The 21859-nt window shown below is 38.8% G+C and overlaps 1 protein-coding gene and 1 long non-coding RNA gene across 5 annotated transcripts in view; one reads left to right on the top strand and one right to left on the bottom strand.

Moving 5' to 3' along the window:
• The first annotated feature begins 205 nt into the window (after positions 1-205).
• On the top strand, positions 206-2074 carry LOC121909966. 2 transcript variants are annotated; one of them, XR_006099561.1, is made up of 3 exons: positions 206-418; positions 921-1064; positions 1651-2074. It is a non-coding gene; the product is annotated as an uncharacterized LOC121909966 (long non-coding RNA). The 2 variants fall into 2 exon arrangements; XR_006099562.1 differs by having other exon boundaries at positions 206-361.
• A 5458-nt stretch (positions 2075-7532) lies between these two features.
• LOC121909949 (cytoplasmic phosphatidylinositol transfer protein 1-like) overlaps positions 7533-21859 on the bottom strand; it is a 78591-nt gene continuing 64264 nt past the window's right edge. For 2 of the 3 annotated variants that reach the window (XM_042430825.1, XM_042430833.1), the window contains exons 3-9: positions 21150-21238; positions 19787-19794; positions 17583-17654; positions 11811-11906; positions 10929-11084; positions 10236-10299; positions 7533-8281 (exon numbers count right to left, since the gene is read on the bottom strand). In XM_042430825.1, the coding sequence (XP_042286759.1) occupies positions 7923-8281; positions 10236-10299; positions 10929-11084; positions 11811-11906; positions 17583-17654; positions 19787-19794; positions 21150-21238 (844 nt within the window). In that variant the 3' untranslated portion in view covers positions 7533-7922. Of the gene's footprint in view, positions 8282-8795; positions 8936-10235; positions 10300-10928; positions 11085-11810; positions 11907-17582; positions 17655-19786; positions 19795-21149; positions 21239-21859 lie in introns of all 3 variants that reach the window. The other variant, XM_042430841.1, reaches the window with a different exon arrangement.

The following is a 21859-nucleotide window of genomic DNA, read 5'->3' on the forward strand; positions in this document are numbered from 1 at the left end:
ATTTTTAAATACTGAGCGTGTTATCAATAATTAGTTGGACGACAGATGCTACAATTATAAATTGAAGGTGTCTGCTAGTCTGTGCTATGACTCTGCTGCTGCAGATGGTCATGGAGCAGAGTGACATCTGTCCCCCTTCCTGCTCTCTGTAAACACACATAACGTTAGCTGTTAGTGAGTAGCTGCTCTCATGTCTCCCAGGTTCTCTGTGTTTGTTTTGGGCAGAAACTCTCCCACTTTCTGCCTGCTCAGCCTGCTCTCAGATGGTAGACGGGCTGCTCCGGTAGCTGCAGCCTCACTGTCACACTTGCTATGATGGTCTTTCTGGCTGCTCCAAGCATATCTATGGCTCCAAACACTGGTACTGTGACAGCGAATAGACACACATCGAAATCCAAGCGGTTAACAGCTTGCTACTGTAGGTAGCAGTGTAGTGATAGCATTTCAATATCAGTATTTTGTGTTTATTGATTTGGTCTGTTTTTCTTTTTGCAATTTAAATTTTAATCAATTTTCCCAACTGCAGAATTTTACATTTTTATGGCCTTTGAGAGCCAAAGCCAACCCAATGTCGACCTCTTTGCTGAACCTAATACACTTATCTACTGACCTGCTGCACTTAATTTTCCTTTTGGATTATCCAACTCCCTATATATGTACTGTCATACTGACCTACAGAGAAAAATCCAAGCAAATCTTAACTTTTATTACACTACCCAATCACTTACCTTACTTTCCATGGTCCTAAAGGACACTATTAATAGAGTAACGTAGTTCCATGTTGTAATGTAGTTCTATGCTGATATGTACAGTATGTAAACCATATAGATATATCTCATGGCTCAGCTTGTGTATGTATGTATTTTATAGGTATTTTATGTTGGAAACCACTGACAAGTCATTTGTTTTTCTCATTACAGATTAGGGCAGAGTTTATATGCCTGGTTCCTACTGATGTCCTCTGGTCTTTCTTTGATGGACTTGAAAAGTATGTCCCAAGACTGCTTGAAATGTACAGAGTGCATCTGCATCTGTGCAGTCTGCTTCAGCTCCTTGATGTACAAGTAAGGATAGTCTGATTTTTACCCAATCCTTTGATCACAATTTCTCAACCATCGACAAAAAGGTAGTGATAAATTTACAATTTTTATGAAAACTTATTCAACATTCACTGTTAAACTTTCAGTGCAGAACTTTTATATATAAATGAATGTCTGTTACATTCAAGCCCTTGCTAAACAAGTTCACACAATGCTAATTAAAAAAATTAGGCATGTTTTCAATTTATATTTCCATTGGTCCGGTTTTGGGAACAGTGATACAGCCTACTACTAGACCAACAAAAAATTACATTGCAATATCTATTGTCTAATAACTAATATCTAGATGTCTCAAAGTAGGATTTTCCTATTTAGTTAAACTGGCACCATGTCATTTGGTGTTATGCAGAATCGTGTTATGCATAATGCTGCCTTTGTTGCCATTGTGTCTTCCCCAACATAGGGTGGTAAATTAAGTTTAACATAGGGACAGTATATGCTTTTGTCGATGTTGCTGTTGTACTGGAGGAGCACATCATTCTGCACGAGCTAAGAGATGTCGTTAATGCCTTTGCAACACTGATGGGTCTTCTTTACTGCCTTAACATAGACTATCCCAAAAGACTGAAGACTGAATTCTACAAATGTCAATATACAAACACTCAAAGACACACTCAACACAAGGCCTATGATAAAGTGAGAAAGGTCTGTAAAAGTCACAGAAAAAATACTTGCACATGTTTTAAAAATGTTAATATAGAATGTTGTGTGTGTGTGTGTACATTTTGTTCAGTAAAGAGATGCAATTTAACTATAGCACTTCAAGCAGTAAGCTTTTATATTTCACAGTTGCTCCTTTTATACCTTAGCAGTTGTTCTTGTATTGTAAAAGCACAGTACTAAGGCCATTTTGAATACAGTTTTATTAGATAAATGTTAATAAGTACAGAAACGTTAAATATGTGGTATTTCTCATAATATTCAGTTATGCCTCATGGTAAGTGTTTTAATATGAGGAAGATTCATACCAAAAAGGCCACTGTCAGTTTTGAAATGAAATAAAATTCTCAATGATCTTTGATGTTGATGAATCAATTTGATGTTGTACTGTTAGAAACAGTGTAGTGTTAGTAGTGTCTCCTCAAAACCATGGCAACAAACAAAGTCTTATATTGCATGTCAGAGACTGCCCCTTACCAAACGTGAAAACACCTGAGACATAAAGTGTAACTCCTTCCAGATTATGGTTATAAGTGATTTATCTTACCAAACTGGAACTTGACCTTGGATCAAACAATTGGGCTGAATACCAAGGCAACTAATACAGAGGAAATAAGTATTTAATCTATAAAGAATCCCATGAGAAAAATGCTTGGTGAGAGTAACCTAGAGGTAAAAGAAGTGGGCTTCTGAAGAAAAGGCCATCCATTCAAAATCCTGAACTAAAATCTAACAATGGGAAGTTAAATGCTAACAAAGTTAAATGCTGTTCCTTTCCTCACCAATTACTGTCACAATGCCTTTAAGCAGGCAATGGACCCCTAATTGCTAAAATGGAGCTACTCACTGGCCAACACTGGAAGACTATCATTTTTTAAATTATTAGACTTTTTTTCTAATGGAAAATTAACTTAACTAACAAACTCTGACAAAACAGTAATTTTAGAATTAAAAGACTATGCCAATTTATTATCATACTTCTTACTCAGCTCTAACAATCTCTCTGCAATCCAAAAAATACTGTGTGCAATATAAAACTGTTGCTTCAAATGGGCCAGCCCTCAATATATGGCTAACTACAGTACAAAACCATGTTACATAAATACAGTAGATTAGTGATGAAAATTGGCTGCAAATTAACAGCTTACGGTGTACATATACTAATGTGTTGAAGTGTATTTTCAGACTTACAGATTTTAAAATGCTTTTCATAACTGCCTAAATAAACTATCCAGGTTTTGTTCTGCTTTATGATTTTAATGGTACCACATTCAACACCTCATGTAACTACAACTACCCCTGTAACTACATCTGTAACTAGAACAGCCCCTTTAACTACAACTACCCCTGTATCTTCAGCTGCAGTCAACACTGTATCCACCAGATGGTATACTTTGAGCCTATCATACTGTCTCTGGATCAGTGTTGTGGTTTCTCTCCTTTGTAAGTAAAATAGATAAATGGAAATGGTACCACATGGATCAAATGCCTTCTGAGAAAATCACGGCATCTTTTACATTTTTCATCAAGTGTGTTTAAAATTAATTACAATTCTTTACAGGAAATACCATATTTTTTATTTTCTTGAATGAAATCATTATCATAGGCATCTCTTAAACTCTTGTTGTAAAACAAATTAAAGTAGTAAGCTAATGTAAAAGTGCCTGAAGCTGAAGTTTCTGTAATGGCTGCAAGGTGAAAACTCATACTTTATTGAACTCAATGGAAAAATCATCCAAACATCACTTACAAATCAACAGTCATTATTTTTTCCGTAACTGTAAGTTTGGTGTACCTCTCAACTTGCCTTGTCTACTTAAATTTAAGTTTGTGAGAAGTTCTTTCAAAAATCAACAAGAGAAATTACTTTGAAATGAAAACACTGTGACAGCAACAGAGCAGGAGTGGTTCTGCTGTCATACTCTAGTATAGCTGTGCAAATACTGTATGACATACTATAACCACTGGTACATTTGACAGCTAAAGTTACATTCGGATTTTACATAAATAGCATATGATCAGCTAAAATTTGATGCATCATTGTATATTTAACTACCCAACAATAAAAAAGCAATTAAATTTAGCTTAACCCCCACCAGTTACATCATTAAAATTATCACACAACGATGCATCAATAACAATAATCCCACAATATAATATTCCTCTCTAACAGGGGCTATTCTACCACTGATTTATATTCTTGATATTCTATGTACATGTTGCCACTGATACTTTTGAACTTCTGCTTAGGTACAATTTTCAATGCACAGCTTTTACTTGTAATTGGATATTTTTGCTGTGCAAAATTACTATTTTTACATTAAAAAAAAACGTATTATTACAGCCTCCAGCACTGACTATAACATCATACTGTAATGACTTGACATTTTACTTTAGCCATTTATTGACAGGAAAGAAAAATACACCTGAAAACAAAAAGATCCATGATGAGTGAAGAATATCATCAGCTGGAGGTGAAAAGGGCAAAGCATCAGGCTTAACAAGGGCCTAAGTTTCCATAGAAAACCATTCCTTCCCTTATGTAAAACATGCATGGTGAACAGAATCAACAATAACACAGTTGTAATAGCTAGTAAACTTTATTTGTCTATTTCAGAAAAGGTAAAACAATAATTACAACGAAGAACCAAATGAACCTCAAAGGGCAGTAAAAATATAACAAATACAATAATAGTTAAAGTGGAAGAACTCAGAGCGACTTCCAGCAGCCGAACAAGAATGGCACTTCTGTGGCCTGTTTCACAAAGCAGGATTAATGAAGAAAGCTAGAACCACACCATCCTCTCTCTCTCTCTCCAACACAGACTGCAATGCTGCATTTGTTCCTTGTTTGACTGACTTGAGCGCAGTTTTCCAGCTAACTCAGTGATTCTGGTTAGTGAGACAGGTCCCAGTTATCAGGAGACAGCACGACAGCCTGGCCGAATGCTAACTGCATCAGGAGGAGGGGAGAGAAGTAAAAAGCTTGGTCCTTTTATCCAAAGAAATAATGATTAACTAATTTCGATTTTCCTTCAAACAATACAGCAACCACAAAATCATAGTACAGCAGGTTTACTACAAAAAAAAAAGAAACAGAAAAGCCAATCACCTCTCAATTAACATGGCAAGTACACGTCAAAGCAGCCACCCCACTAAAAAAGAAAAGCTTCATTTTGTTTTACAACTTGTACAAATAATTTTGCCCTGCAGGGTCAACGAAAGCAACTGGGGAGTCAAAAGTGCACCACTACAATGAGGAGTCTTGATATTTGATTGAGAAGAGTAAACTTAACTGAATTTAGTATCCTCAAAAGATGACAATGACTTCATAGATACACAAACATATTAAGCCTACTCCTAGATTAAAACAAACCTTTAATTCATTGTCTGTGAAGTGTGTGTCATCTTTATCACACAAACACTACAGAATATCCTTCTATCTGACTATCTGAAATCTTTGAACACATTCATGCCACATCAGTAATGCGTCTCGGAACAGATTCAATGTAAGAAACCTACTATATTAGTCGTTGACAACAGTATTTACAATACCTAATATGTTACTCTTTTAAACAGAGCAGAGCTTAATGTTACACAATTGGATAGTTTGCATTATTTTTAATAGCCCATGGTAGATCAAACATATCCCTGGATCTCTGTGTTCCTGACAAGAGAAATGGTCAATACCAGAGTTGTAAGTATGTATAATCTATACATAATAGATCAACAAAGAGGGCCAAGATCTGGTATATAACATATTTATCCTCAAAAGGCAAAAGACAAAAGCTACAGTTACAGATAAATAGCTACAGTTTGTTTTGTATTTTTTAACAAAAGCAAGTGAGAAACTGTACATAATATTAACAATATTTTATGGCAAGACCATTGAGGACTCTCCCTTCGAAGTCACTATGCTGTATTATAGGACTTTGGTCCAACAAACCAAACAAGACTGTAATATAACACATTCCTTCATTGTCAAATAAGGTGTCAAAGACTGGAAAGTGCAAAATGCATTTGCGCTGTCAAGTTAGAAGTAATTGGTATGAATTGGGGAACAAAAATGGACTAATTCCTGAAATATAATGACAAGTTAGCCCTGTTACTCGAAAGTCTGATGATGCTGTTTGATATGATTCATTTAATCTGATTATGTTGTAGGTCAGCTACTGTATGTGAGGCTATAGGCCCATTTTCATTCTTAGTTAGAGATAGAAAACAGGCAAAGAAATGCAATGACATTGAGTGTTTCTATAGCTGAAATATTTTGGTATACATACATGTAGGTGACGATGCAATTGTTGCATGCAGAGGCACTGAGTTGAAAGAGTTTTTTTTTTTCTTGAAAGTTGAGTTTTTCTCTGGGCATGCTTACGTTTCACTCAAAATCTGCTTTTCTTTTATACAAAATTAGTACAGAGCTTCCAAAGTTGGCATTCACTTTTTTCATACAGTTGCATCACCAAATATACTGTACCAATCCATCCATTTACTGTATATACATAATACTTCACATAATATGTATATATGCTATGAACATTCCATGCAGCATATAAAAACCCTTTCTCATAATAATAGCATTGTATGGAAAGGGGGGAATTTTCCATCAAAGAATAACTTGCTGTCCTCATATAATTGTTTCTGCCGTTGGGTTTTAAATGGCAACTAGCAGTACAAGCCCAGCACGAATAATGGGCCACTGCAAAGGATGTTTCGGTTTCAAAATCATTTTCCGTGCCCACCAAAGCACTGGCTCAGTATTACCAACCAGCTCTGGCAACGTAAAAATTATCAGCATTTCTGCTATGCAGCTAACAAAGCACATACTCAAGTCAGCTTGATGGACGTGCCCTTCTCCTCAAATCAAGCTTTGAGCTTTAATTACCTCCACTGTGCAAAAAGACCAGTCAATGCTTTAAGAACTCCCCAAAATGGCCTTTTTTCCTACATATGATATTAAAGTGATGTGCTGATTTGATAAATTGAGTCACATTTATGTAACATGAGATGTCCAGCATTAGTTTCAGGCAACATTTTTAATTGTTATACTGACCTCTCAGTCAACTTGAATAAGATATATGCAGTAATAAACAAATTCAGTTTGAGTATCATTACACTGTCATGCTAATATCGCAAGTGCCGATATAACAACAGCTTAACCTAAAATATTACCCCTAATAGGCAAATGTTCCAAGGTTTCTGATGTGTAAACATTCCAAGGGTTAAGTAGACTGGTAGAGTACATACAATAGTTGTTGTATTCTAATATCTGTGGAGGTATAAAATGTGGCTGTTTGGCAACAAGCAGGGAGAGAAAGGAACCGTAACATCCCTGCCTTTCCAAAGTGTGAGCCCGGTAGAGTAGGGGAGACCTGAGGTGTAAATTCTCTGATTGTACTGATCTTGCATCTGTTGTGTAATTGGAGTTCGGGAGTGAAAGGATGGGTGCAATTTGATCTGCAGGCCAGCCTGGATGGCTCAGGAAAACAGTTTTAGGTGGTTCTTTTATGAGAGTACTTGGCTTTCTGGTGTGTTTTACTCTAACATATTAGATCTACTGTGCTACTCTAGTTTGTGTCTTTGATTTAATTTCTAAATTTAATACATAAAGCCATTTTACAGACTGAAAAACAGGGCGATACTCATCAGTCATTAATTTGCGCACACTGTCAAAACTAATAAACACCACTGGCTTTGTGGTGCTAAGGCAACTACTTCATAGTTCAATAGCCTAAAGCAATCAGCTCCTCTGATTGAAGAAAACATAACTAAGGAAACACTGAGAATTTATTAGTCATGTAACATAAGGGACTGCTGCTCAACAAAAATAAATATTGATGCTCTTTGTCTTGATAAGACATCACAGGTGGTTGTTATAATAGATGAGATATGTGGTGGGCTAAACTCACAGGAAGAGGAAGTAAGCCACGTCAGGGTGGCTGAGCCTACAGCTGCCTGGGTGGTATCAATGACACTGATGAAGAGTTATTGTTGTGTGTCCAGAATTATGGCAGGACTATATCATTGGATATGGCTAGAGAACTTGAACGTCTGGGCACTGGTGTTTGGAGGTTAGACTAGTCTCATTGGGCTACTAAGACATCGGGGTAGGGGGAAATAAGTAAAGCAAAGGGCGGGGGAAGACATTCCAAGGTCCCTCTACTGTTCTCCCATCTCAGCAAGATTACAGTTGGAGGAGGGTGGTGCGGATGATTGGAGGTGATTTGAAACAGGTAGTGGGCTCAGAGCAGAGCTCTGGGATGCGCCACTTGGGACTGGGTCGGGTAGGGTAAGGGTTTCTGGAGCGGACTTTTTGCGGGGACGGTCCTTGGGGACAGAGAGGGACTCAGGCGCATCAGTGCACATGGGGGTGGAGGGGGCGCTGGCAGGGCCGGTGAGGGCACAGGAGGACAGGGGCGTCTCGCTGATGGAGATCGATGGTGGAAACATCCCAATCTTCTGGTTGGTGGCCTCCTGGATTGCGCGCTCAAACTCTCTCACCTCATCCATTGTCATGTCTGGATTGGAGAGAGATTGGTTGAGAGCAATGAGAGGAAGATATTGGAAAGTGGATAAAACTTATAACCTCTGTAGAAAACTTAGAGGGTTAGAAGGCTGGAACTGTAGCTCGCCATAACCTGTCATTAATGGAGCCACGGGTATACCAAGAAAAAAAATGGTCAGTGCAATGCTAAAAGGAAGACATTTATAAACCATAAATAATATTTTTGTCAGCTCACTTCATGTTTTTTTAATAATCAAGATGTTTATACTGTTCATTTGTGTTGCGTCTAGATTTTTTCAAACCAGGCAGGTTAAGCAAGTACAATACAGCAATTTGAATCATATTCCTGACACATTTCAACAGCTCATCAATTCATGTTTGCATAGTTTCATTCATTGTAGCACAGAATGAATGGAAGTGTAGACAGTTATATGCAACTGTGACTGCCTCAGGGGAAAGTCATCAATGGTTCAAACATGAGATAGAGAGTGGCAATGAGGTAAAGAAACAATGAAGAAGACACATACGCTCGCTTTGTCATGGATCTGTATGTCATCCAGTGAAGATGGGTTTGTTGTGGAATGCTCTTGCTGCTCATGGCAAACTTTGATGTTGGTTTTCTCATGCATTTTTCTCTCGTAATTCCGCACGTCATCCAAAGTCATATCTGGAAGAAGGGGGGGGGGGGAGGGATGGAACGAGGGTCGAAATGTTGGTAACTCCTCTATAATGGCACTCCAATTGAGTGACAAGTGGGGAAGGACAGGGTTAGGTGGCAAAGGTGCATTCCGTGGGTGAGTATAGTGCTTTTAATGGATGATTAGAACTTTTTTCAAGTTAAAGCTTTAGACGCCAAAGTGCTAGCTTCCCATGACCCACTCCCAGCGTCTACAGGAGACAGCTAGACTAATCCAAGCCACACCAGGAAGAAGGAGGGTAAGGAAGGATGAGTTCAGGGACGTTTCAAGATTAAGCAAAAGCACGAATAATCCAGACCCAAAGAAAAGGTTGGATTATTGGCAGCACAAGAAAGCAACACCTGGAAGGGTTCTCATGTATAAAGATTGAGAGAGAAGTGGTATAAAGGTAGGAGAGAAAAGGAGAGGAATACGTTTCACGGCAAAGATAATGAACTTGTTATCTGTACGCCCTACAGCTACGGAAAAAGCTCAACATTCGAGAGTCAGTGGATGTGTTGCAGCTACTTATGGGTGCAAACAGGGACGACTCTTGTGCAACCAGACTGTCAGTGAAACAGACAGAGGCAGCTTTCATGTTTCAGTAAGTGCATTACGCACTGATGTAAATTTCCAATTATTCCTTTATATAATTTCAGCCAATTCACGCAAATGTGAGTGAATGCAAACCCAGGCATTTTGCCTTGCTATATTTGGCTTCAATGTGAAAAATAGTGACAAGTAGAGTCAATAATAGTGTAACAGTTAAATGACTTTGTCTGCTTGAATGAATAAATATATCAATTTCTCTGACATGAAACATGAAAGGGTGCTGTTTAAAAGTTATTTTTTATCATACAGGCTTCGTTTAAGATAAACACTGGAAACTAGAGTAGTGTTGTTAGTGGGTTAGTGGTCACACCAAGAGGAAGATCCATGCTGTAGGAGAATGAGCAGGGCTGGCGATGACAGGGTTAGATACAATGGTGCAGGTGGAGTGACTGTACATGCACACTGATTGGTCAATGAACAGTAATCACACAATAGTGATTTATACAAGTATATAATATATAAAATATGAGAAATGTAACACTTCAAGAAGGGTTGTAAATATATGTGCATATAAAACCTCTGTGAAAGGTTTTATTGGATTCATAAAATGAAGATGTTCTATACAAATGCTATTGTGTAGACAATGTAGTCATGATAACTTGGTGAGATTAAATAGTTGATGACTGACAGACTGAAATGTGCCAATGGCTGTAAATTAGCAGGAGTGTGTAGACCTACCAATCCACTCATCCACCCAGGCAAATGCCTGCCTGTGTCCCAGCAGCAGCACATCCCGAATCACCTGTAAGATAACACCGTGACAGTCAGAAAAAAGTTTTTATTCAAGTTTAACATCAAAATATTCAAGATTCAGACTTTGGACTTATCTAGTCTTTGGAGTTTAAATGAGATTTTTAGCTCAGTGGCAACAGTAATCCACCACAGTGACATGATGGTATTAAACAACAATGAAAAGATATGAAATAATCACCTATTTCAATTTCATAATATATCCAATTGGCAACCAAGAGATGAACCAAACATGTTGAACTAGTCACAAGTTGTGACTGATCATGTATGCTGCTAAATATATGTTTTGTTTATTGTTATGATTATTGTCTTTTTCCATTAAACTAGACATAAAAAAGATGCATTCTTTGAGACATTCAGGGCAGCACAAACAAAAATTTGATTACAGGATATCTCTGGTGATATTCTCAAGTTTTTCTGATGATCACAAATCAAAAGACAAGACCAGAACCAGAACTGATCCTACTAACAAGCACTGCCTGTGTGGCCAAAGCCTGATACAGCTTACTCATTCATTTTTGTCCAAAAACTAATTAAAATCTCATCAATGAGCCACACTGTTGCGCTGGGTGATACGTTACTTCATTACAATGAGCATTCATCCCGTGGCTGAGCTCTCACCTTATGTACAAACTGCTCCACACGTGTCTGCAGACCCCACACCTCAAACTTGACGGTGACCAGTTTGTACGAGCACATGATGGGATCCTGGGTGTCCCTCCATCCCTCCTGAAGCACACCCCGTGATGTCTTCTCTGACTTGAAGTATCGCAAGTCCTGTAATGATTTAAAATGAACACACACACACACACACACACACACACACGTTTAATGTTTTAATAATTAACTCAAACCTTCAGGCATCAATGTTTCTGAACCTCAGCGGAGACAGACTTAAGGGAGAGCCTAATATTAGAAGCATGCTTGTATTAAATAAATTCACATTAACCCCTCCCAGTCCTTGGAGACTCTCTATCCGGGCTCATTAGAGCTGAGGCAAGTTGTTATCAAACAGCTCTGATGACAATTAACAGCTCTCTCACTTCACAGACTCTGAAGTATGAAAGGCTTTCAGACTCCAGATGCATGCTGGGTGAGATGGGAGAGGCATTTAAAGGAGCCAGTGCAGCTGCTAGACAAGTGGGATTGAAGTCTCAAGTCCCCAGAGTTTGTTGTGGAGTGACTGTTTAGGCTTCAACAACAAATTTAACAGATAATATATCAACTATATTATTATTTTCCTTATGAAGATCCTCACAGGGATAAAAGAACATTATTAATGAATTATTATAGAATATAAAACTGTTTTGAGACAGAGAAAACAATCTGACAAAGATCACAACATGACAATATTTAATCATCTAAATAACACAGTTTTACTAATGCATCTCCAGATTCAACAACACAGTTTCCTTACACTTCATCCAGTGCTGTTCTGTTCTGTTAATGAGCTGTTGCTGTTAATGAGCATCGACACACATACACACCCACACACAAACTCACCTCAGACTCTTTATAGTAGCGGTCGGGGATCTCATCATAGGCGATGTCGATGAAACACACCTCCCTCTCCTGATCCTTCAGCTCAGTGTCGAAGATCTGAAAAACAGCACGGTTCAGTTTGCCAAGTCATACTGCAGTCTGCGGCTGCCAATCAGATCAGTCTAAATCAAACGTGCACTTCAGAAAATTGGTATTTTTCAAATGACATCATCAGATATGTCAAGATACTGTATGTGGTTAGCAAACCTACTAGCTTGACTGAAAAGTTGAAAATGGTTCACATGAACTAAGGTTTGACTGTCACTGTGTGTCCCCTCATCACCCACAAGCCACTAAAAACACATTGTAATTGTTTACACAACCAATAGGGGGTGCTCTATGTTCATGTCTTCAATTTGTTACTGCTCTAAATGAGACAGTGCTGATAGCGATTACTGTGTAATATGTTGACCAGAAAGTCAGTCAGCTGATTGTACAACCTTCTTACTTCATTTTTAATCTTTTTAACTTATTCTTTTTTCATATTGTCCAAATTTATTCTGCTATTTGAGTGTTTTTGTCTGTTCTCCTGTGAAACACTTGTTGTGTAAAGTTCAGTACAAATATAGGTTATATTTATCATTTTATTATTCTTATAATTCTTTTTTTTAAATAGTTTTTGATTAAATGGAATGTTCCAGCTTAAAAGTATGCATTTTCACATTATCACATGCATCCATCTATCTGTTTATCCGTAGTCATAAACAGTCATAGTGAATGCAATCTATTAATATACATTCACACTCATAAATACACACATATGCATAAAAACACACACACATCATACACACACACACATCATACACACACATATCTCCTGAGACCTTCACTCTCTGCCATATCGCTGCGAGGGAAAAATCTGTGCGCGCAATTAGAGTGAAGATGGAGGCCACAGGCTTCATTTGATGGATTCGTCTTTAGTTTAACTGAAGGCAGACAGCTGGGAAATTTAAATGAGTGAGACAGTTTTAAAGAAACAGATAAAAAAAAATATTTTATGTTCAGGAATTCAGGCTCCTACCAAAAGTTTAAGATACATATTCCTCTCTATGTCAAGATCAAGACATTGCTGATGTCACACATCGTGGGTTAGATACAGCAGTGTGGGGTGACCACCACTACGAACACAGTTTCTTCCTGCTGCAGTTCCCTCCGCCATTCCAATCGCATTCTTTTATGTTGAAGAGTTTGGTATTGTTGATTTAAATATCAGGAAGCAGAATTCCCCTCGTTAATCTTTGAGAGCGCCCACAAAGAGCAGAGCCTATTCTCTCTGAATCTAATCCTGTAGAAACCGTTTTGTGTGTCAAAGTATCTGTGACTGAAATGAGGTAATGTTTGATTTCTGAACATCTGTAAATCTTAAGTTCTCCGTCATGCCTTATTGGCCGGAGAGTTGAAAGCTATCATCAGCCAGTCTCCTTTCTTTCAAATGAGCAGTTGCTTGTGTCACTCTTCTCAAAATTCATTATTTCCTGGGTTGTAAATTAATTCCTCAGCAGGCAGGAGAGGTTTTTCAGCAGCTGACAGTTGAAAATTAGTTTAAGTAATAATGTGACTCTACAGAGGCGTCATTCTCTCCTCTGTTGTAACCTCACTTTCTCATTGGGAGTTGATACGACTGGAGCATTTGACATAAACATCTTGGCTAACGTAGCTTCTGTTTTTATTATTTACATCATCATCAACTTTATCAGTCGCTACATGCCCTGCCATCTTTTTGGAGCTTTGCCACCAACTGAATGTGAACTTTTTCTCTCCACAGATATATTACCTTCAATACATCTCCCTCTTTCTCCCCCGTCCATCTCTCTCTCTCCCTTCCAAGGGTTCATTCTATCATTTGCAGTGTGGATGTGCACTGCTGGCACAATAATGGTGATATGTCAACGTGCATGAGTGTAGCCGAGCGACAGGAACGGAGACAGGGATTGAAGGGAGAGGTGGACGAGAGGAGAAACCGAAGAGGTAAACAATGAAAACGAGATAATGGGACGGAGGGGAAGGCATGAGCGAGATAGTGTGTAAGACGAGATGGATGGAGTCACAGAGGGGGGAAGAAAAGAGTGGAAACGCAGACAGAGACTGGCAGGAAGAGGAGGAAGGAGGAAGGAATGATAGTGAGGAAAGGCGATAAAATTGGAGAGGAAACAATGGATTGTGTAATTAGAGATGAGAAGGAAAGGGGAGTGGACAGTTATGCATCACTTAGTAAGATTGATTTATAAATGAATGCACCCATTAAATGGAAAAATCCTTTATGGTAAAATATAAGTCACTGCTGGGAAAATCTTCAGTAGCTCTTTCGTGTTTATGTCAAAACAAAAAGAAGAACTTTAATAGACACAACTTAATGTACGCAGCCCTGGAAAGGTCATGCTGGTGGTACCTTTGCGTTAGATTGCAACATTTTGTGTTCTCCTCGATCCAAAGGAACCTTTTATATGTCGGGCCGGTTCCTGAGAGAGTTATAATACACTGCCAGGTTCGGGTTACACTCTGCAGATGTTGCAACAATCCCAGTTACAGCCTGTCTAAATCACAACCACTGCAGCAGCAGCAGGCCATAGCACAGTGTAGAAAACTAGGTAAACTAGCCCCCGTTAGTTATCTTAACTAATTAGCTGCAACGTACAAACTTGCAGCTTCACCTGCCACAGCTGAGGGTGTTGCTCTACATATCAGCGGGTTGCAAAACAAGCAAAACATTGCAAGGGAAGTAATTTAGGAAAAAAAAATCCCACTGTGACTTTTAAAAGGGGCTCTGTACTGATGTGTTTGTTAAAAGGAAAACAATATTCTAATGACTTTTCCAGTGCAGAAACAAAGAAAGAGGCTGAGAATGAAAGAGTGAAAGAATGAAAAGGGAGAGACTAATACAGGGAGAAGGCCAACAACTAACAGTGAAAATCATTTAAGGAATGGATTGAGGAGAGGAAAGAAGGATCTCGGGCAGTGTGGACTTCACTAGTTTTAAGTTAAGTTAAGTTTGCAGATCTGCAGGTGTACACATGAAATCATAGTTCATAAGTATCTTTAAAACGTTTTGAATGCTCAAGACATGTACAAACCCTGCGAGCGAGTGATGCAATACATCATCCAAATCTGACGGTCCGTGTTGTATCATGTGTGATACACCGATAAGAGAAAAAGAAAAGTGAAAAAGTCAATTATGTTATAAAAGTTTAAAATGTACACACATGTGTCCTGTGTGAAGTTCAGGAGCCCTTTGAGAGATTACACAGTTCAACATGTGCCTCAGGACACATGTTGTGAGTATGAGTGTGTGCGCACGTGTGTGTGTGTGTGTGTGTGTGTGTGTGTGTGTGTCTGACATTGGATAGTACTGTGGAATTCTGCATGTCATGTGCTGTTACTGCACCCTCCATTGAAATGGTGCAAGATGTCCACTCGCACACCCACTCGTTTCCTGACCACACATGCACGTCTTCCCCTCCCTCATTTGCACCGTTCCCCCCCTTTACCTTTTTTCTCTCTGTCTTTTCCTCTCGGTAAGTTTTCTTACTTTTGTGTCTTAGCTGTTCTTTTTTTTTTTTTTAAGGCCTACAAACCCACACACACTGTAAAGACACCTTGAGCTGACAGATGTATGTTACACTATTAGAATGCACATGGGGGGAAAGCACGTTGTTATATCAAATTTTCAAAACAAAGCTGCACTCACAGCTGGATTCATATTATTTCACAACATTCCTTTAGAGCAAAGACACGTCATAAACTCGTGACCTGGTTATACAATGTCATAAAACATGCAAGGCCTCTGTTTGCTTGCCTTGAGGATGTGACACAAAGTAGTGCAGCTGTATCATCAATTGTGAGTGTGTGTGAGTGTGTAGACGATGAAATCTATGTGGTGCTTGTTATTTCGCTCATATCCACAGGCTTCTCAAACTGTCTGGCATCTAATAGAATAACACACACACACACACGCACAGAGGAACACACACACTTGTGCAAAACAAAACTGTGATTTGTCTTAGTTTTATCCATGAAGCTCATTTGCTTTCGGCGATTTCTGTTCTTTATATTTCATTAAAAAGTCTTTGATCTGTCGCCTTGTCTTGTCAAACCAAACAAGCATCAATCCATAACATCACTACATGTCTAATGCACACTGACAGTCTGTCCATTTTTGTCTCCTTCTGTGCTTTATGAGTACATGTGTAAACTATTCTGAGACACATCAACGTGACACTCGAGCCAGAGCGAGCCATTCGTCCGATATACAAATGGCAAATCACTGACAATGTGAAGCAAAATATGAAGACACTGTAAAATAAACCTGCTGGTGGGCCCGCCATGATATATTTCAAGCAATTTGTCTGTTGCACAGTACCCTGCCATTCGTCTTCCTCACTGTCCAGGCAATGGCAGCCTTTCATTTGATGACTAATGCCCCCATAAACTGGAGAGTGGAGTAAAATATAGAGAGAAAGAAAGCGAGTAGGCCAACAGCCCAAATGAAATTAGCTGTCCAACAAGTGGAGCAGTTTTTGGCAGACTCTCAAAGCTCATGTATAGTTGACTTTATGATACGAATGGATCGCACAGAAGCGTCTATGAGTTGCCAAAATTTGCTCGGATGGTTTTACTCATGTAGCCTCTGTAGAGGTCTTGTTTACTACCATGTGTCTGCTATGTCAGATTTTGTGTTTTAAATTGATTTTGGTGCACAGATTTCTGTATAGCAGTGTTACGATTAATGATTGAGAGATTAGAACTGACTAATAAATTGGCTGGCCTGATATTAGCTTGTCACAGATATATCAGTATCGGTGAATACGTTGGCTGAAGGGAAACAAGAAATCTTGACAATGAGATGTTTGAGGTAGTTTAGACAGAGTGTCACCAGCGAGCACTGACAAGTTTATTTTTCAGCTGTAGAATGTCACCTTCAGCACATACCTTCATCACTATCCCTTAAAAGGGACTAATTATGTTTTTTTTATGATTATCTGTTATTAAATACTGTTAGGATGTAGGATGTTTATGTCAGACATGGTCAAAGTTCCAAAATTTGAGGTGAATGTATATAAAATGCTCCCTGCAAGTCAAAAGCCAGGGTTTCAGCCTGGTCTGAACACTTTGTTTGCAATGTTACCTCTACTTCCTCCTTGTTATGATCATCATATCATATAGTTGGCCATTGGGAGCACCAGGAGAAATCCCAGTGGGCCAGTTGCACTAGGTCAAAACTTAGTCTATGGTTGGACCGTTTATGAAACACTAGAGCACTTTTAATTTGAAAGGATGGATACAGGAATTGGTGACACTCGGCCGAGGCGACTGAGTGAAGTTACACCATTGGTTGGCCAACCAATGGTGTAACTTCACTCAGTCAGTCAGACTTTCGTGTTTATGGGCTGCAGTCCAGCCAGAAACAAGAGCAAGAAAGATGCGTCATCAGCTCACTATTATGTGCACCATTATGCACCGGCCCAGCCCACATCCTCCTCCTGGAAATGTGCCTGATATATTGGCCAATATAACATTATCAAACTTGATTAATCTCTCAAATATTAATAACAGCCTCAAAAATCTTGTACTGGTCGTGCTATAACAGGATTGCCCACTGAACCCAGTTGCATGAACTGTCACTGATTGTGCACTCCTCGTCAGAGCGTACAGTATCATTGAAAAAGACAAGACAGTCACACAAAATCCCAAGAATGGCCTTTCAAAGCTCCTTTCATGAAAACAAAGTGTACTCACGTTATCATTGCATCCTTTGTTGTCCTCGTATTTTGTCTCTATGTGGATGGAGAACTTGGGCAGGAATGAGCACTGTGAATAAAAAAGAGAAATGTGTACAATTTGTAAAGGAAATTAGAAGCAACTAATCTACATAACACGTCATGTCTATCTTTGTTGTTTTCAGATTCTTTAAAGTATAAATGCAGAAGTGGTGGACAGAAAGTAACGATTCGTTTACCTCCTCCTGCCATAATGCAGAAGTGGTTAGTTGGTGTGGTTACTTTATGTTGGAACTGTATTCTATGGAAGAGATGCTACTTTCAACACTACTGTTTGAACTTTCTGTCTTCCTGTATAGTGCAAAACAAAAAATTCAAGGCTGTGACAGAACAGTATTTCAATTTCCATCTCCTTGTCAAAAAATGACAAAAGCAAAAACAATTCTTCAAGACTTTGTGAGTCCTTTACTTAAAAAATAATCTCAGCATGGGTGTGTTTACACTGACTCATACATGATCACAAGATGCTCCCACACATAAACAAAGACAATATCGAGCATTCTGCCGCTGTCACAACATTTTCCTCTTCCCCACCCTCATCCCTGCACCCTAAAGCGGTGTGACTCATGCCGTCGACATTTCTCACTCTGCGTTACGGACATGCCGGAGCTAAGCCTAATTGCTTGTGTGTCTTGTGTCGTAAAACTGTGTCAGCTTGTTCTGCTACGGCTTCATGTGTTTTCAAGGGTTAATCAAAGGTCACACAGGCAGTTCTGCTTATTAGCACGGACATGCCCACTGGTGTGTGTGTGTGTGTGTGTGTTCAGGGATATAATGAGTTGTTTTGATCATTGAAAACATAAAGATGCAGGTTTTTCAACTAACAAACCTAATCCCTTTGTGAAAAAAAATTCTGTAACAGCAAAATACTGGAGCTACACTTCAAACAGCAGCAGCAGCAGCAGCGTGCATTAAACAAATTTCAAAAAGCTTCTAAAAAGGCAGAACCACAAAAGCTTCAATATATGCGTTTTTTGCATTTATAGAGCGAATACATTTGTATTATTTGACACATTATCAGTTTGTAGATTCTTTAAACTAAAGACAAGCTGACTGAAATTTATTATTCTTATTGTGGATGCGCTTACGGGGCTTTAGCAACAGACAGACTAAACACAAGCTCTCTCTAACCTCCACATGCACACAAACACAAATATACACAGACACATACCATATCTGTTATTATCAGGAAGGAAATTTCTGCACTGAAAAATTTTGCAGCGAAGCTTTTGCTCAGAAATATTGTAGCAAAGTCACACTAGTTTTGGTTCTTAAACATCTATTGTTTTTGTGAAATGTGTTTTAACATGTTTAAGCTCATTCTTTTGGTTTTCCAGGATGCTATTGTACCGTCTGGTCGAGTCTTGCCACTTTTATCAACCTGCTTCCACAGCAGGCATCAATTTTCTCTATGATAAACCCACTGTACGCTAACCGCCCAGCACCAAAGAGCAGGCAGAAAAGCTAGCGGCTAGCTGGTGAGCATAGTGGAGCGTTTAGCAGGTAAAGAGCAAGGTATTTTCCCCTTTAGGGGTTTCTGTGTAGATAAGAACACTGTTTGCTAACACGTTCACCATAACAAACTTTAAAAGGTGATAATATGGGAATGTTGTGTTCACAGCTTGTTCCACTGTACAAATAACCAAAAAAATCAGTTATTGCTGCAAATGTTATGCACTATATAAAGGCCCTAAAATTCCCACAATGGAATGAAAAACTTAGTCCACAGTCAAATGCGGCAGTCTCCATTTAGTTTAACTTTTTAATGTTATGTAGGATTGCAGTTGAGTAAAGCAGTCTGTGTCATGTGTGCATCCATAGTTAAAGTGAGGTGGATCTTCTTCTTGGAGCTACTTTTGATGATTGGATGTCTTACTTTTATTTAGTTTTTTGCACCCACATGCTAGACATACTGAAATCATAAAGACACTTGAGTACTCAATGTATTCTCTTATATTTCTTCTAACCTCTTCGATTAGCTCCAAAGATTTCCAAAAGCTGTCAAGTCATGTCAATTTTATTGAATCACAACAGGGGGTTATCTCAGGGCACTTTTCACATGGAACATGTTTGACTGGTTGTGAAAAAAAAGTGTGTTTTGCACTCTGCACTCATTCTCACAAATGCAAAAAAGCAGACAGTGAAATATGAATAGATACTTACCGTGTATTCTACAGACGTGCGGTGGGGTAGACACATCATGGACATCAAGTTGGAGCAGAAGAGGAACAGAGCAGAAACATGGAAAGTTATACATCCTCCTCAAATGTTCAAAAGGCCAGAAACTGCCAGCATGAAGTAAAACTGACTATCACATATGATACCTCGTATCATCCCCTCCTCAGTGACTTGCTACTGTCCTTTCTCTAATTTGCTCTCATCAAAAAGAAATTCCCTTTCATCTATGTTCCTCAGCTTGTAACACTTCTCCCTCAGATCAGGATCATTAAAGCATCATAGAAATATGTTCCGGGCGCTGCAGCTCTAATCGTTGCACCACTAGTTGCTTGTAATATTGGCGATTTACAAATTAAAGCTTATTCCACCGCTGCTGCACTCGTTGCACACAGTCAGTGTGAGAAGAGACCGTTTGCTTCATGACTTCAAACTGTAAACATGTATAAACAAAAAATGTCAACTTTAACACATTTCCATACCACTATCATGTTTATGCGTTCTCACATCATGTCTTCACACATCGTGATGATGAACAGAAAGCTGCAATAGTGTGACTGACAGTGTAACTGGTGCGTCATCACACATATGTATCTGGTCATCTTTAAAAAGGTCCCACAAATGTGAATCTAGTGGGGTTTTTTTTGGTTTTTATGACCTTGGTGATAAAAAAGATAAAAGGTCATCTTTTATTGATCCCTGTTGCAAAAGCCTCCCTCCTCTTTTTGCCCAACCTTTCACATTTCATTTACATTTTGCTTAGGATGCTATAAAAGCTCTTCTTCTTTTGCATCTAGTTCAGGATGCATTCATAGTTATGTCATGCTGTGATAAAAACATTCATGCTGTATGTCCTTCAGAAATTACATACGGAGTAGCTGAAAACTGAGCATCAAAGCTTCCTGAATTATACAACACATCTCTGAAGTTGCATCGGGACTTTGGTGGAGGCGTGTTTTTTTAAAACATATGTTTAAAAATGCAGTGGGAATTAGCAATATCTGACTGACCGTATGCTAGTAATGGCTCTTCTTTATGCATCTTGAAAACCTGCATCCTTTCACACAACTCCAACTCCATAAAACATCAAGTCAAGTGTTTGTACCCAAGTTGTGAGAAGCTGACCTTTCAAAAAGTGCTTTGCTATGTTATTCCAGCTTGAACTATTATAAGCTCTGTTTCTACACCAAACAAATGTTAGTGTTGTAATAACTGACCGGATTAGAAATGATGGTGTGTGTGTGGTGAGTGAACATGTGCGAGATCAAAGAATCAAAGTTGCATCAGATTGATTGAATGGACTGTCCAGCTAAAACTCTGTGTCTCTGTGTGTGTGTGCTAACACGCTCACCTGTTATGGTGTAAGGGTAATAGTTCCATGCCTTCTCCGTCACGTAGAAGATTTTAGGAACCACCGCTCGAGCCCAGCTGGGTAATTTACTGCAGAGAGACATTGAGACAGAAACAGATGAGGAGGTGCTGTGAGCATGTAGCAGCCAAGTAGGGACGGGGGGCGAAATTGCTTCCAATATTGTAGCAATCATCAAAAACTTGTTCCACTTGTGAAAGGAAAATCTGCTCACAGTAAAGATTACTGAAACTGAGAGAAGATGTGAACAGAGAGCTTCCTAAAAGGCTGGGAACACACATTTTTCTGCACATGAGGCTCCGTGTTATCTGAGGACTTTACTGAACATACCTGGAACTAAAGACTGGAAACCAACAAATGATCTCATATTTTATAATCCTGAGTTTTGTATGTGTTAGTATTGAGGTAGGTAGTATTAGGACCCAGTTTGATCTGTTAGCATTTGCAGGTTAAAATGATAGGTTCAGATTTTTTCCAAGTCTGTCTTATAACAATACTCAGATGCACATGTGTACATGGAAATCATAACCGGTTGCTGTGATCGTTCATCCTGTTCATTCTGGATGTTACAGGGTCTTTTCTTAAAGCAATTTCAGTGCGAGTGATATCTACAGTGTTGGTTTTGTGCAACCTATTATTTCACTGTCAAAAATATGATCTCTGAAAGCTTGTATTTAGATGTATTTAGATAT

This window comes from Thunnus maccoyii, chromosome 2, assembly GCF_910596095.1.
Source record: "Thunnus maccoyii chromosome 2, fThuMac1.1, whole genome shotgun sequence".
Lineage (NCBI taxonomy): Eukaryota > Metazoa > Chordata > Actinopteri > Scombriformes > Scombridae > Thunnus > Thunnus maccoyii.